This window comes from Microcaecilia unicolor, chromosome 14 (genome assembly GCF_901765095.1).
Source record: "Microcaecilia unicolor chromosome 14, aMicUni1.1, whole genome shotgun sequence".
NCBI classification, from domain to species: domain Eukaryota; kingdom Metazoa; phylum Chordata; class Amphibia; order Gymnophiona; family Siphonopidae; genus Microcaecilia; species Microcaecilia unicolor.
The window spans coordinates 15628573-15642772 of record NC_044044.1 but is presented as its reverse complement, the minus strand read 5'-3'; the positions used below and the strand labels follow the sequence as shown (position 1 = coordinate 15642772).

General features: G+C 46.8%; 1 protein-coding gene across 2 annotated transcripts; it reads left to right on the top strand.

Annotated features, from left to right (window-relative positions):
* Positions 1–685: 685 nt before the first annotated feature.
* LOC115457488 (diamine acetyltransferase 2-like) lies at positions 686–13827 on the top strand. 2 transcript variants are annotated; one of them, XM_030186911.1, is made up of 6 exons: positions 686–830; positions 988–1039; positions 2894–2980; positions 7515–7616; positions 9626–9666; positions 13385–13827. In XM_030186911.1, the coding sequence occupies exons 1-6, from the start codon at positions 768–770 to the stop codon at positions 13562–13564; spliced, it is 525 nt and encodes a 174-aa protein (XP_030042771.1). In that variant the 5' UTR covers positions 686–767; the 3' UTR covers positions 13565–13827. The 2 variants fall into 2 exon arrangements, with proteins under 2 accessions (XP_030042771.1, XP_030042772.1); XM_030186912.1 differs by lacking the exon at positions 2894–2980.
* The last annotated feature ends 373 nt before the right edge of the window (positions 13828–14200 follow it).

Sequence of the window (14200 nt, the reverse complement as noted above, 5' to 3'; positions counted from 1 at the left end):
GGATAGTGCTGGGCAGACTTATATGGTCTGTGCCAGAGCCGGTGGTGGGAGGCAGGGGATAGTGCTGGGCAGACTTATATGGTCTGTGCCCTGAAAAAGACAGGTACAAATCAAGGTAAGCTATACACAAAAAGTGGCACATATGAGTTATCTTGTTCACACTGGATGAACCGTGCAGCTCTTTTTCTGCCGTCATCTACTGTGTTACTAGTGTTATAAAATTCGAAATAAAAATTATAATAAGATATAACACCAAAATCCCACAGATAAAATGATTACATAAATCAAACTAGCAAAGATTGAGCTATACATTCTCTGCACATTGACTATGAATTCCCAGTGTGTTGACATATATATAACGTAAATAATTTTAATAATGAAGAAGAGACCACAACAAAATACAGAGCGCAGGGCAGAAGTAGTAAATACCAGAGGAGACCCAGCAAAAGTTCAAGGGCAGAAAACACCAGAGGAGATTCCAGCAGAATGCAGAGAGCAGGAAAAGAGAGAAAGGCAGACACATTGATTTAATCTGCTCTTTGAAAGCTGCCTGTTCAACCTGGGAGAACAACAATGCCTGACTTCACTTTTCCCTGTAGGGTGCAGCAGCCTCCCTGCATCTGTTAGCACAGAGGGCACAAAAGGGAAGTGGGAGGGTGCTGAAGAGGGTAGAGGAGGGAGGCCTTTTGGAAGGACTGGGGCGGTCTGTAGTGAGGAAGCCAGGAGTGCAGCAGTGCAGTCAGTTCTCGGCTTCCTTCACCAGCAGCATGGCTTGCCACATCCGTCCAGCAAGCGCAGGAGACTGTGGGGATATCGTACGCATGATGAAGGTGAGATATAGGTTGGATCTTGGTCTGGATAGGTAAGGTTGAACTGACACTACTATGGATCTTTGTGGGTGTCCTTCTTCCCTCCTATCCTCCTCCATTGCATGCAGGGAAATGTAGTCCTGATTTTGCTTGTTTCCTCTCTGTTTTGATATCACAGGAGTTAGGGGCCTACGAAAAGCATTCTCATGGAACGGAAGTGACAGAGGAAGGTGAGAAACGAAGTGTGTGCTTTTAAGATGTGACCTCTTGTGTTGTGCTGGAGAAGTAGCCTAGTGGTTAGTGCAGTGGACTTTGATCCTGGGGAACTGAGTTCGATTCCCACTGCAGCTCCTTGTGACTCTGGGCAAGTCACTTAACCCTCCATTGTCCCTGATACAAAATAAGTACCTGAATATATGTAAACCGCTTTGAATGTAGTTGCAAAAACCTCAGAAAGGCAGTATATCAAGTCCCATTTTCCTATATGAGATTCTACATGGAATGTTGCTACTATTTGAGATTCTATTCCACTAGCAACATTCCATGTAGAAGCCTGCCCTTGCAGATCAGGCTTCTGTTTCTGTGAGTCTGACGTGCAGGACGTCAGACTCACAGAAGCAGCCGCATTGCTGATTTGCAAGGGCAGGCTTCTACATGGAATGTTGCTAGTGAAGGAGTAGGCCAGTGGCTAGTGCAGCGGACTTTGATTCTGGGGAACTGAGTTCAGTTCCCACTGCAGCTCCTTGTGACTCTGGGCAAGTCACTTAACCCTCCATTGCCCCGGTACAAAATAAGTACCTGAATATATGTAAACCGCTTTGAATGTAGTTGCAAAATACCACAGAAAGGCGGTATATCAAGTCCCATTTCCCCTCAGAAAGGTTCACAACGACACCATATAGCTAGTCCTGAGCTGACAAGTTGCCCAGTTCCAGGAGAGATATTTTAGCCCAGTCCTGGATTCTGATAACCCCCATCCTGATGCATTATGGGAACCGCAGCACTGATATCAATGGGCAGGATCAGGGAATACAAATACAGAGCTGCCAAGTTACCCATTCCAGGAGGGAGACTTTTTGTCCTCTCCCGGTTTTTAAACTTTTATCCCAAAGCAGTGTGGGACTTGTAGTCCATGATTCTATCCATTGAAATCAGCACTGCAGGTCCCATAATGCACCAGGATGAGGTTGGCAGAAATCCAGGACTGGCCGAAACGTCTCCCTCCTGGAACTGAATAAATTGACAGTTTGCTACTCTGAAGACAGAAAAAAAAAAAGCACAACAATGGCTGCTGCTGCAAAATGTAAGCTGCCAAGTTACCCATTCCAGGAGGGAGACTTTTGGGCCGGTCCTGGTTTTAAAATTTACATCCCAAAGCAGGGTAGTATTTGTAGTCCATGATTCTATCCACTGAAATCAGTGCTGCAAGACCCATAATGCACCAGGATGAGGTTGACAGAAATCCAGGACCGGCCAAAAAGTCTCCCTCCAGGAATGGATAACTTGGCAGCTCCTGATGCAGGCACCCCTTGCATGTCGAACAGTTATTTAACTTTTGAATAACGGGACAGTACAGATACACTATAATGCACCTACTACGAAAGGCTGCTTTATCAATAAATAGTGTGTCCAATTCTGGTCGCCGCATCTCAAGAAAGATATAGCGGAATTGGAAAAGGTGCAGCGAAGGGCGACAAAAATGATAGCGGGGATGGGACGACTTCCCTATGAAGAAAGACTAAGGAGGCTAGGGCTATACAGCTTGGAGAAGAGACGGCTGAGGGGAGACATGATAGAGGTATATAAAATAATGAGTGGAGTGGAACAGGTGGATGTGAAGCGTCTGTTCACACTTTCCAAAAATACTAGGACTAAGGGGCATGTGATTAAACTACAGTGTAGTAAATTTAAAACAAATGCAGCAAATAAATAAATAATTCAAGTCTCAAAGCAGGGGGAAGATCGTTCCACAATTTTGGTGCCAGAAAGAAGATAGCCAAGCATCTCATCGTTTCATAGTGGGCTTGTTTAGTTTTTCTTCTGTTTAATTTTGTCTCCCTCCTTTAATCTGTCTCCCGCTCTAGCACTGATTAAGGATGGCTTTTCCGCAGAAACTCCATTCTTCCAAAGTATTGTTGCTGAGCTCCCCGAAGGACAGAAAAGTAAAGAAGGTGAAGGTTCTAACCCTGCCTGATTCCCTTCTACCCCCTGCACCCCTGTCAGTCCCCCCCCCCTCCAATGACTCAGGCTCAGCCCAACCGCTAGATGAACTGGGGCAGCGTTTCCCAAATCGGTCCTGGAGTTTTAAAACGAATCGGAGGAAATGTTTCTTCACTCAACGCGTAGTTAAACTCTGGAATTCGCTGCCGGAAAAGGTGGTTAAGGCGGTTAGCTTAGCGGACTTCAAAAAAGGTTTTGGACGGCTTCCCGGAGGAAAAAGCCATAGAATGTTATTGAATGGACGAGGGAATAATGCAGTATTTCTAGGATGGGCGGGACAAATTGCTTGTTGTTTTGGCCGCTGTCGGTGACAGGGTGCTGGGCTCGATGGACCCGTGGTCTGTCCCAGCATGGCGATGCTTATGTACCCCCTTGCCAATCTGGCTTTCAGGATGTCCACGATGAACACGCATGAGATGGAGGCAGCGTATGAAAATCAATTGTATGCAAATCTCTTTCATGCATGTTCATTGTGGATATCCTAAAAGCCTGACTGGCAAGGGGGTACTCCAAGACCACGTTGGGAAACACTGGACTAGGGCAGTGTTTCTATAAATTGGCACCTCGGTTTAGGTGCCCCAATGCCATACGCTTAGCACCAAGTCTATAACATCATCTTGACACCAGGGGCGTAGCCAGACTTTGGCGGGAGGGGGGTCCAGAGCCCGAGGTGAGGGGGCACATTTTAGCCCCCCCCCACCAAGTAAGGTCAGTACTGGCACACCCTCTTACACCATGTCAATGGTAAGTATAAGCTGGTGTGCCTAAGAGGCCCTTTAGTAAGACATGGCAGGAGCGTAGCCAGACCTCGCAGTGGGAGGGAGCCAGAGCCCGCGGTGGGGGAGGGCACATTTTGTTCTGCTGCCCCGCCACCACCGCCCCTGTCACCACTGCCGCAGCAAATATCTTGGCTAGCAGGGATTCCCACCCCCCGCCAGATGAAGCCTTGTCCAGCGCCGGACTCCAGCGCTGGACAAGGCTTCAGCTGGTGGGGGTTGGGGACCCCCCACCAGCAAAACCAGAGGCCCAGTGGAAATTTGGGGGGGCCCAGGCCCCCATGGCCCCATGTAGCTAAGCCACAGAGACATGGTAGGGCTAATGCACAGGTAGCGTGCTCCAAATCGACTTGGGTGCTGACTTTGAAGTCCGCGCACGCTGTTTCCTGCAGTAGAAAATATTTTCCCAGTGGTAATTGTCAGTGTGGGCCACATTAGCGTGTACTACCTGATTACTGCACGAGTAGCGCCTAAGCCCTTACCGCTAGGTCAACGGGTGGCGGTAAGGGCTCAGGTAGTAAATAGCCATGTGCTATTTTTAATTCGAGCGCACCACCATTTACCACCCCACTAAAAAAAAGACCTTTTTCCCAGCCACGGGGAAAAAAAACGGTCCAGCGAGTGCCAATTTCATGCGTCCAGACTACCACAGGCCACCTTTTACCGCAGCTTAGTAAGTGACAGTGTTCTATACACTCCGCGCATAATTGGGAGCCACACCCATGTCCCGCCCATGCTCCACCCACATGTAATACCCCTTTGCAGGTAGGCAATATGATGATTTGGTGCTACCTTAGAGCAGTGGGTTTTTAATGCCTGAATTATGTTGCGAAGGTCTCGGCATCTGGCAGCTGTACCTGAAAATGCAAATTATTACTTTTGTCCAGATTGAACGGCTCTTTCCTTTCTAATAAAGTCGTTCTTTTAATTTTTGCCTCTTAGTCTGTAAAGAGCTGTGCCCTGCCTTGTCAGTTAATAGCCTTATACCAAATATTGATTAAATAAATAAACCCAGTCCTTGAGACATATCTAGTCCCATCAGGTTTTCAGGATAAACACAATGAATATGCATGAGATAGATTTCCATGCACTGCCTTATTTATAATCACAGACTCTTATGACTGTACACTGATGGTACTTTATAAATAATAACCACTGCTCTGTGACTGTACAGCACTGTGTACACTGCAGTGGCGAAGCCAGAAGGCAATTTTTGGATGGGCCAATAGGTTAGATGGGTGGGCACTAGATTTGCCAACTTTTTGAAAGAGTTCCCTTGCAGGCCCAGCACCTCTCCCCCTTCCCTCCTCCTCTAAATATCTAGCACCTCTCCCTTCCCTTCCCTTGCAGTTCCAAATCTCTATCCCTTCCCTCCAGCACCTCCATACGTGTCAAGTGCCTCTCTTCCTTCCCTCCAACCTCCCGCCTGCATGCATGCATGTCCAGCGACTCTTCCCTTCCATCCAATCCCTGCGTGTGCAGCGCCCCACTCCCCTCCCACAGTTCCGGCACCGCCACCTCCGCATCTTCCTTACTCTCCCCCCATTCCCGCCGCGGCGCTTGCACTTCATGCTATCATCACCGCCCAGCAGAAACGCCACACAGGCCTGCGTGCTGTGTCGGAGCCTTCTTTCTCTGCCACGTCCTGCCCAGCCTGCGTAAACAGGAAGTTGTTACATCAGTGGGTGAGTCGTGGTAAAGGGAAGGCCCCGACGCGTCATGTGGAACTCCTGCCCAGCAGCATGATAGCATTAAAGTGCAAGCGCCGCCATGAGTGGGGTGAGAAGCACTAGACATGTGAGGGTGGAGGGAAGGAAAAGAGGGGATGTTGAATTTTCATTGGCTGGGGTGTGACGCTTCTGGGTGGGCCTGTACCAAAATTGAGTGGGCCAGGGCCCACCCAGGCCCACCTATAGCTACGTACCCCGCTGGTACACTGCTAAAGATTTATAAATAATAATCACTGCTCTGTGACTGTACAGTGCTGTGTACACTGACAAGTCTTTACATCTCAGGTCTATGACTGTACCATGCTATGTGCACATTCAGTACCTCATAAATAATAATGCAGAAATCCCCGTTACAAACTGCTCTTCGCCTCCTCTTTTTGCTTTGTGAGTCTTCGCTATTGGAATCCTCTACCATCATCATTAAAAGGGACTTCCGACCATATTTTGTTCAAGCAACTCCTCGCGACTTATCTCTGTGATAAAACTTACTCCGCAGTTACTTAACTTCCTGCCGTCCCTTGCTGTTTCCCCTGTTGTTTCCCTCCCCCCCCCCAGTTGATCCTTATTCTCTGTCCCATCCTTGCATCGGTATGATGTAATTTCTCTAACTGTTGTTAGCCACATAGAGCCTGCTATGTTGGGATTATGTGGGATATAAATGTTCTCAATAAATAAATAATCACTGCTCCTTGTGCAGTTTTGTGTACACTGATGATGCTAATACGAAAAATCCTTTGGTCTCTGGTATATAAATGTAACAGATATCCAAACCACGACAAAAAGTGACCAAAATTCAAAAAAAATTAATCAAACAAAATTCACAGCAAGGGCTACCCAAAAGAGTATTAATGTGTATTCAAAATTTTTTTTGAGAATACCCTCAGAATTGACGCCGCGGGCAGGGGTGTGCTGGTACATTTTTAACAACAGGCTCTTTCGCCGATCGTAGCCAGCTCTGCAGTTGGAAGGGCCAGGGGTGGCCGGGGTGGGGGGGGAGCAACACTTGCCTCTCTCTCCTCCCTTCCTGCGGGCACGCTAGGCATACCTTTGCTGGCAGCCAATAAACGGACTGCCACCACTCCCAACGTCTTGCTCTGAGCAGCATGCTGGAACTTCTCACACATGCTGGAGAAGTCCCAGCCTGCTGCTCAGAGCTGGAAACAAGGAGCGGGGAGCAGCAGCAGTCTATTTACTTGGCTGGCAGGGCTCAGCATCCCCACCAGCAAAGTAAAAGAGAATTCAGCAGGGGGCCCAAGCCCACATTTTGGGAGCCAGTTGTTAAAGTAGCCATGGCGGGCCCTACTTTAACAACCGGCTCCCAAAATTCTTAAAAACTTAACAACCGGCTCTTGAGAGCCTGCTCCAGCACACCACTGGCCGCGGGTTTCAAAATCATTTCTTCAGGGTCTCGGGTTTGAAGGTGTTAAGTGGCAGCGTTATCCTCCTGCTGCTGACTTCCTTCCGTCCAAACAGCAGCACTAAAATGAAGTTGAGATAAGGACGGAAGGAAGGTCAGCGGCAGGAGGATAACGCTGCCACTTAATGCCTTCAAACCCGAGTCCCTGAAGAAATGATTTTGATTTTCCTTTTACCCTTCCTTTGTTCCCCCTAACTTGCTCAACTCACTTTTCCTCAAAACCCCACTTTCACTATGTTTTTACTACAACTTATAATATTCTCCTTAAAGACTTGTGATTGTACTTGTATTTACTATGTAAGCCGCATTGAGCCTGCAATGTGTGGGAAAGCGCGGGGTACAAATGTAATAAATAAAATTAAAAATAAATAACTAAGAATCATTCCTCTGTGACTGTACAGCGCTCTGTACATTGATAGGGCTTTAAAAGTTCACCACTTGGTGACTGTACAGTGCTTTGTGTGTGCTGGGGGAGCTTGATAAATCTGTCTGCACTGACAGTACTTTGTAAAAAAAAATGTTGCTTTTTTTTGCCTTCACTCTGACCCTGCTTCTTTCGCAGGTTTCACAATTGTCGGCTACGCTTTGTACATCTTCAGCTATAACAGCATGAGGGGTAGGATTATTTATCTGGAGGACCTTTATGTGATTCCTGAGTTCAGAGGTAGGTGGTGCCAGAGTTTCCCACTAAACAGCCGTAGCCCAGGTCTTCCACCCCCAAAGGCGTCTGCACGCATCGTTCACCTGTGCTTAAAGTACCCAGCACATAGAGGGTTCAGCTAGCATGAAAGAGACATCAGATAGCCAGAGCTGTATTTGCCATGTGAGGTGGGCTTATAACGAAAGACCCCCCCCCCCCCCCCCATCCAAGCTTGGGCTTCCCCTGGGCGGCAGGAAAACTATTACTACTTATCATTTCTATAGCACTAGTAACATATACAAGTACTGTACCCATGCACAGAAGAAGCAGTCCCTGCTCTGTAGAGCTTACAGTACATTCAAGACAGATATGAGAATTAGGAACTTATTATGGGTAATAGTTGAAAGCAAACAAAAAAAAGCAACACTGGGCCTTTAAGATTAGGACAACAGGAGTACTTTATTGAACTAAATAGATAACATTTATCAGGATCTAATGCATTTGAACTTCACGATTTATACACTGCAGAATCAGATTTGGTGTCATTTGACGCCGAAACACGGCCCGTGTCGGGTCACCTGCCAATAAAGTACTCCTGTTGTCCTAATCTTAAAGGCCCAGTGTTGCTTTTTTTTTGTTTGTATACTTTGGTTGTATGCTGTATTACCCTCTCTATTTCTTCTGTAATAGTTGAAAACAACATGGGCATGAACAGAAGAATAAAGGGTTAAGAGAGAAAAATCAGCCTCAAAGGGATGGGCTTTTAGCCTAGATCTGAATGCAACTACCGGCTCAGGAAGTCTGTTCCAGGCATACAGCAGCGAGATAAATGAAACCAAGTCTGGAGTTGGCAGCGGAGAAGAAGGGCATAGATAAGACTGACTTACCAGCCAACCAATTCTCAGTAAGGTCAGTTAGCGCAGGAATAGCACGCATATAAATCTGCATGGAATGCTCAGAGGACTTTAGCGCAGGAAACAACATGCACGGCAGAGATGGCTGCAAATTATATGTAAACGTAGTCAAATGTATGTTAATGACATCATTTGCTGTGCCCTCCCAATGCTCAGAGAACAGCACACAAAAAAAAAACCCACGCTTTTACTGCTGGAAAATAATGCCAGCTTAGAGCTGGTGGTGGAAGGTGAGAAGAGAGGATTTCTTTGATTTCCAGTTTGAAATATGCAGGTTGTTATTTCTTTTGGAAGCAGAAGAAAGCCTGCAAGTGCCAGTACTGAAAAAGAAATGTGCGCGAGTCCAGCACAACTGCCAAGGGGATCAGCCTCCCGAGCGGGAGTTTTAGGGCCCGCCTATAGCTCCGCCCCAGCCCACCCACAGCTCCGCCCAACCTGCTCATAGCTTCGCCCAGAACTGCCCACAGCTCTGCCCTGGCACAGCCTCCCCAGTGGCGTAGCCACGGGTGGGCCTGGGTGGGCAGGGGCCCACCCACTTAGGGCTCAGGCCCACCTAACAGTAGCACACGTTTAGCGGTAGCTGGTGGGGATCCCAAGCTCTGCCAGCTGAAGACTTCCTCCTGATGGCAATGAAAACGCTATTGTCCATGATACCAGCACCTGCGCATGCTCAGTTTTCAGCGCATGCCTGCTGCAGACTGCCAAAGTGGAAAGAAGCGTTTTTCTGCCTGCTGAGATCATTTTTTGGGTGGGGGGGGAGGGGGGAAGAGAACACTTGGTGCCCACCCACTTCTTGCCTAGGCCCACCCAAAATCTGTTGCCTGTCTACGCCCCTGCTTCAGGCACAGGCAGCTCCTTGTGACTCTGGGCAAGTCACTTAACCCTCCATTGCCCCATGTAAGCCGCATTGAGCCTGCCGTGAGTGGGAAAGCGCGGGGTACAAATGTAACAAAAAAATAACTGTAAGATAAGAGGAACAGGTAGTGTGCTTGAAGAAGGAGAGATGTGCAGTGTAGGACAGATGAGGAAAGGGTGGCAGGGGTGAAGGAATTGGAGGGGGGGGGGAGTATTCTTGTGAATCCCACTACTGCTAAAGATTTTCTCTGTCTTAATCCACAGGCAAAGGAGTGGGAAAACAGCTGTTAAAGGAGGTGGCAAAGGTCAGACATTCTTCCCTTTTCTTTGTCCAATATATATATTTTTTATGGCTGTTTTTAAACCTGGAAGTTTAGAATCTTGTTTCGGAAGTGAAATAGCAAAGTACAACCAGGTGGAAGAATGTAACCCGTTTTATTAGCATGAGAGTGATCAAGAGCGTTTGATGTCAGTTTTATGTAGGATGTTCATTGTATTGCTTTTTAAATGCGTTATTATTTATGTTTTCAAAAACCAAAACACAGAACTATAACTCGTAACAATGAAAGTCTATGGCGTTTACACACTTATCAGCGTACTGTGACAAATTTATACAACAGTATTTATTTACAGGTCAACACAGAAATATTTCTTTAACTCATCTGGTTTTTTTTACCCTCATCACTCAACTTTCAGTCTTACAATTCCATTTCTAGCCTTCCTCCTTTCCCCAACGTATTCCCCCCCCCCCCCCCCCCCCCCCCCAAAAAAAAGTCTTGGCACCTCTCTCTATAGCTCTTTTTTTTAATTCCACCCCGTACTTTTGCTAACCATATTTCTCTCTTTTTTTTTTTTTCAGTCTTTAGTTTTCCTCGTTTAAAGTCCAAAATTTGACTAATGGAGCCTCTAATTTTCCTCATTTCTGAAAGCCCTGGGGACGATTAATAGATCCTGCACTATTGGCGTTCGTGCCGATGATTATTCAGTGAACAGCCTGAAATTAATCGGCTACTGCCAAATGTTTAGGGTAATGTTTCCTAGGGGATTACGACCCACATCAATTCTTCTGTGCCTGCATAAACAGCTTCTCCCAGCTGCCCGTTCAATCTGTGCACGAGTTTTGAAGCCGGATATTGGAGCGGAGGAGTGGCCTAGCACGGTTAGAGCACTGGTCTTGACCTCCAGAGGTGGCTGGTTCAAATCCCACCACTGCTCCTTGTGATCTTAGGCAAGTCATTTAACCCTCCATGGCCCCAGCTGTAAGCAGAGATTGTAAGCCCTCCATATATTACTACTACTATAAATCCATTTCTATAGCGCTACCAGTCGTACGCAGCGCTTCACAATTGAACATGAAGAAAAGGCAGTCCCTGCTCAAAAGAGCTTACAATCTAAATCAGGACAGACAGACAGGACCAATAAGGATAAGGGTAGGACAGACAGAAGGACACATAAGGAAAGGGACTATTGAAGAGAGGAAGATGATAAAGGTTACGAGCAAGTGGCAAGTTAGGAGTCAAAAGCAGCATCAAACAGGTAGGTCTTTAGCCCGGATTTGAAGGTGGCCAGGGATGGAGCTAGACGTAACGGCTCAGGAAGCCTATTCCAGGCATAAGGTGCAGCAAGATAAAAGGATCGGAGTCTGGAGTTAGCGATGAAGGAAAAGGGTGCAATTAGAAGAGATTTGCCTAGTGAACGGAGTTCCTGGGAAGGAGTGTAGGGAGAGATGAGGGTGGAGAGGTAGTGAGGGGGTGCATTGCTCTATATGAGGAGTCAGTACGTTTCAAAAAGCTTGTTTGGTCTGTATATATCAAATAAATAAAAATTTCAGGAGGTTTTTTTAGTCAACGATGACTGCGTGAACTCCCAGAATTGATCAGCTGTGTAGCCCTTTTTAGAAAAATTGATAAAAATCGATAAACTATGATCAAGCTTGGGAACAAAATTGAGGGCACGGAGGGACAGTTTTTGCTAGACCATCCAAGGGCTTTTGCCTCTTTGAGTACTCCTGCAACTCTGCTATGCAGAAAGCTGAGTTTGGTAGCTCGAAAGTGTATAATGCAATATTGGACCTCTTCGGAAGCACCCGCTTACTGGCATTGGCGTAATCAGGTGCACCTTTTAGCATCTTGGGAGGCTAGAGATTCCAAGATGTCGCCTAAACGTAGAAAACAATTTCTTCAGATCTGGATGCCTTATCTTCAGATTCTAAGCCCAAGGGGTCGGAGTTTACTTATTAATGCTTGTTGATTTTGGTTGTGGAGTGGGTGGGTGGGGGGGGGGGGGTTCCACCTCCTCTCTGCCTCGTAGTAAGCTGCTTTCCCTAGATTACAGAGGTAACCGCATAATCTGTAGACTGCCAAACAGTTCTGGATTATTGGTACTGTTGTACTTCCTTGAATTCATACGGATAGCAACAGGAAGGTTCCTGAGTTTTTGGAAATTGAGTGGTACAGGGGTGGGATGGAGGGGATGGGAAGGGGAGGGGGGGAATGGGCAGTTTATAAGCTGTATGGTTCATGCATAGTATCTTATTGTTTATAAGTTGGCAATATTGTGTATGCTGTGTGTTGTGTTGCTTAACTTTGAGTTATCAATAAAATTACTTTAAACTAAAAAAAAAAAAAAAGTTGATGTATGCTCATTTGAAGAGGATATTTTGAAGTTGCATAAGCTTTAAGTTATCCTTGATAGTTCCTTACACACATTTTTTTATAAAGGATTCTAATATTTTTAAGCCGCAGGGGACAGGACTAAGTGGGCTTTGCTCCTGCCCTGTTTGCCCACTGGACTACCATGGAAGTAAAAATAGGCCCTTAGGGGGATATGAGGGAGAGGGCATCAGTTGTTTTTTTTGGAGGGGGGGGGGAGGGAGGGTTATGATATGAGAGGGGATTTCTTTGGTTGGGCTAGTCCAAGAGGGGAAGGATTAATCACAGAGGAAAGGTTTGTGACATGTTAGGGGGCTTCTGTTGTGTTGTTCTATTGTCCCAACCAGCACATCCTTGAATAGCCCCAGATAATCAATGCCAGTGCCTGGACCAGCATCGAACATCCAGGGCTATTTAGCCAGCGATGCTAAGGGAAATGGAACTTGATATACCGCTTTTCTGAGGTTTTTGCAACTACATTCAAAGCGATTTACATATATTCAGGTACTTATTTTGTACCAGGGGCAATGGAAGGTTAAGTGACTTGCCCAGAGTCACAAGGAGCTGCAGTGGGAATCGAACTCCGTTCCCCAGGATCAAAGTCCACTGCACTAACCACTAGGCTACTCCTCCACTGCAGCTGATACTGTGATGTCATAATGCCTCATTCCACCAATGCCTGAGCCAACCTCATCAGTGATGTCACAATGGCTTGATTGCCCGATACTTGGCTCATTTCTGATATTGTGATGTCATAAGGGAAAGGGAATTGGGACTTGATATACTGCCTTTCTGAGGTTTTTGCAACTACATTCAAAGTGGTTTACATATATTCAGGTACTTATTTTGTACCAGAGGCAATGGAGGGTTAAGTGACTTGCCCACAGTCACAAGGAGCTGCAGTGGGAATCGAACTCAGTTCCCCAGGATCAAAGTCCACTGCACTAACCACTAGGCTACTCCTCCACTCTTAGCACATTTAAAAAAATGCTGGCTGAATATCAGAGGGAAAAATGACCCATGCAGTCTGCCCAGCATAGAGCTCCAACGTATAGACGTTGTTCAGCTGTCAATGCGTCTTTATGATAGCTGCCTGGGTATTTAATGAAATACATAATAGCATGGAGAACAGAAGGTAGTAGCAGCAGGACACCTGCTTGAGACTCAGATGAACAGAGCCCAGAGCAATAGAGAACAGAACTTCAGGCTGTACATGGGTCAGCGTGAGAAACAACTTTCAACTCCTAAGACATCAATCCCAACTTATGCAGTAATAAAAACAGTAAACGCAGGATGCTATTTGAAGACTGTCCCAAATGCAACTGACCCCCCTCTTCCTTCACCCCTCCCCCGATCTCTTGGTCTTTTCCAGATTGGGCAGGACCGACAGTGCTACCAGATCCAGTTTGCCGTCCTCAACTGGAATCAGCAGGCCATCGATTTCTACAGGGCTCAGGGAGCTATTGACCTGACCCAGGAGACTGGCTACCACATCTTCCGCTTTGAGGATGCTGCCATGACGAAATTGGCAGGGGCCGAGGCCAATCCGTGAGGCACAGAGGAATCTGCCTGCTCCGACTAAAGCCAAATGACGATAGGCACCAGCTGTGACCGTCTTACTGAGCTGACACCATCCAGCTTCTCATTGGTCTCAGCCGTCCTTGTGAACTGTGATACTTTATCAAGACCTGCAAAGTCTCCCACTGAGGGAGTATCTTCTGCTCACTCACTCCCTTAGTGCAAAAAGCTTGAGCAGAGACGTGGGTGGAACCGAGTAGGGAGTGGCAGTCAATAAAAGAAATTTCAAGAAATCTTCACCAGCCAAAGCTTTCTTTATTTAGAAGACTAGTTAAAGGCAGTAGTACATTACCCACGACCAGGGGTGGATTGACAGTGATCTAGGCCCTTGGGCACTAAGCGTCATGGGCCCCTAAACCCAGTGGCGTAGCCAAGGGTGGGCTCAGGCCCACCCAGTAGCACCACACATATGATTGTAGCGATATATAGCATACGTCCACTTCTGCCATGCCCTGAAAAATTAAAACCTTGCCTCCCACGAAAGTTCCTACGGCCCCGAAAATCCCCTCTATGGCTAGACCTGCCCCTGTCACTCATGTAAAACACATAATTGTGGCCTATTTCGCCATCGTCAAGGTCTGAGCAATAAGGATAATTCTGACAGTATGGG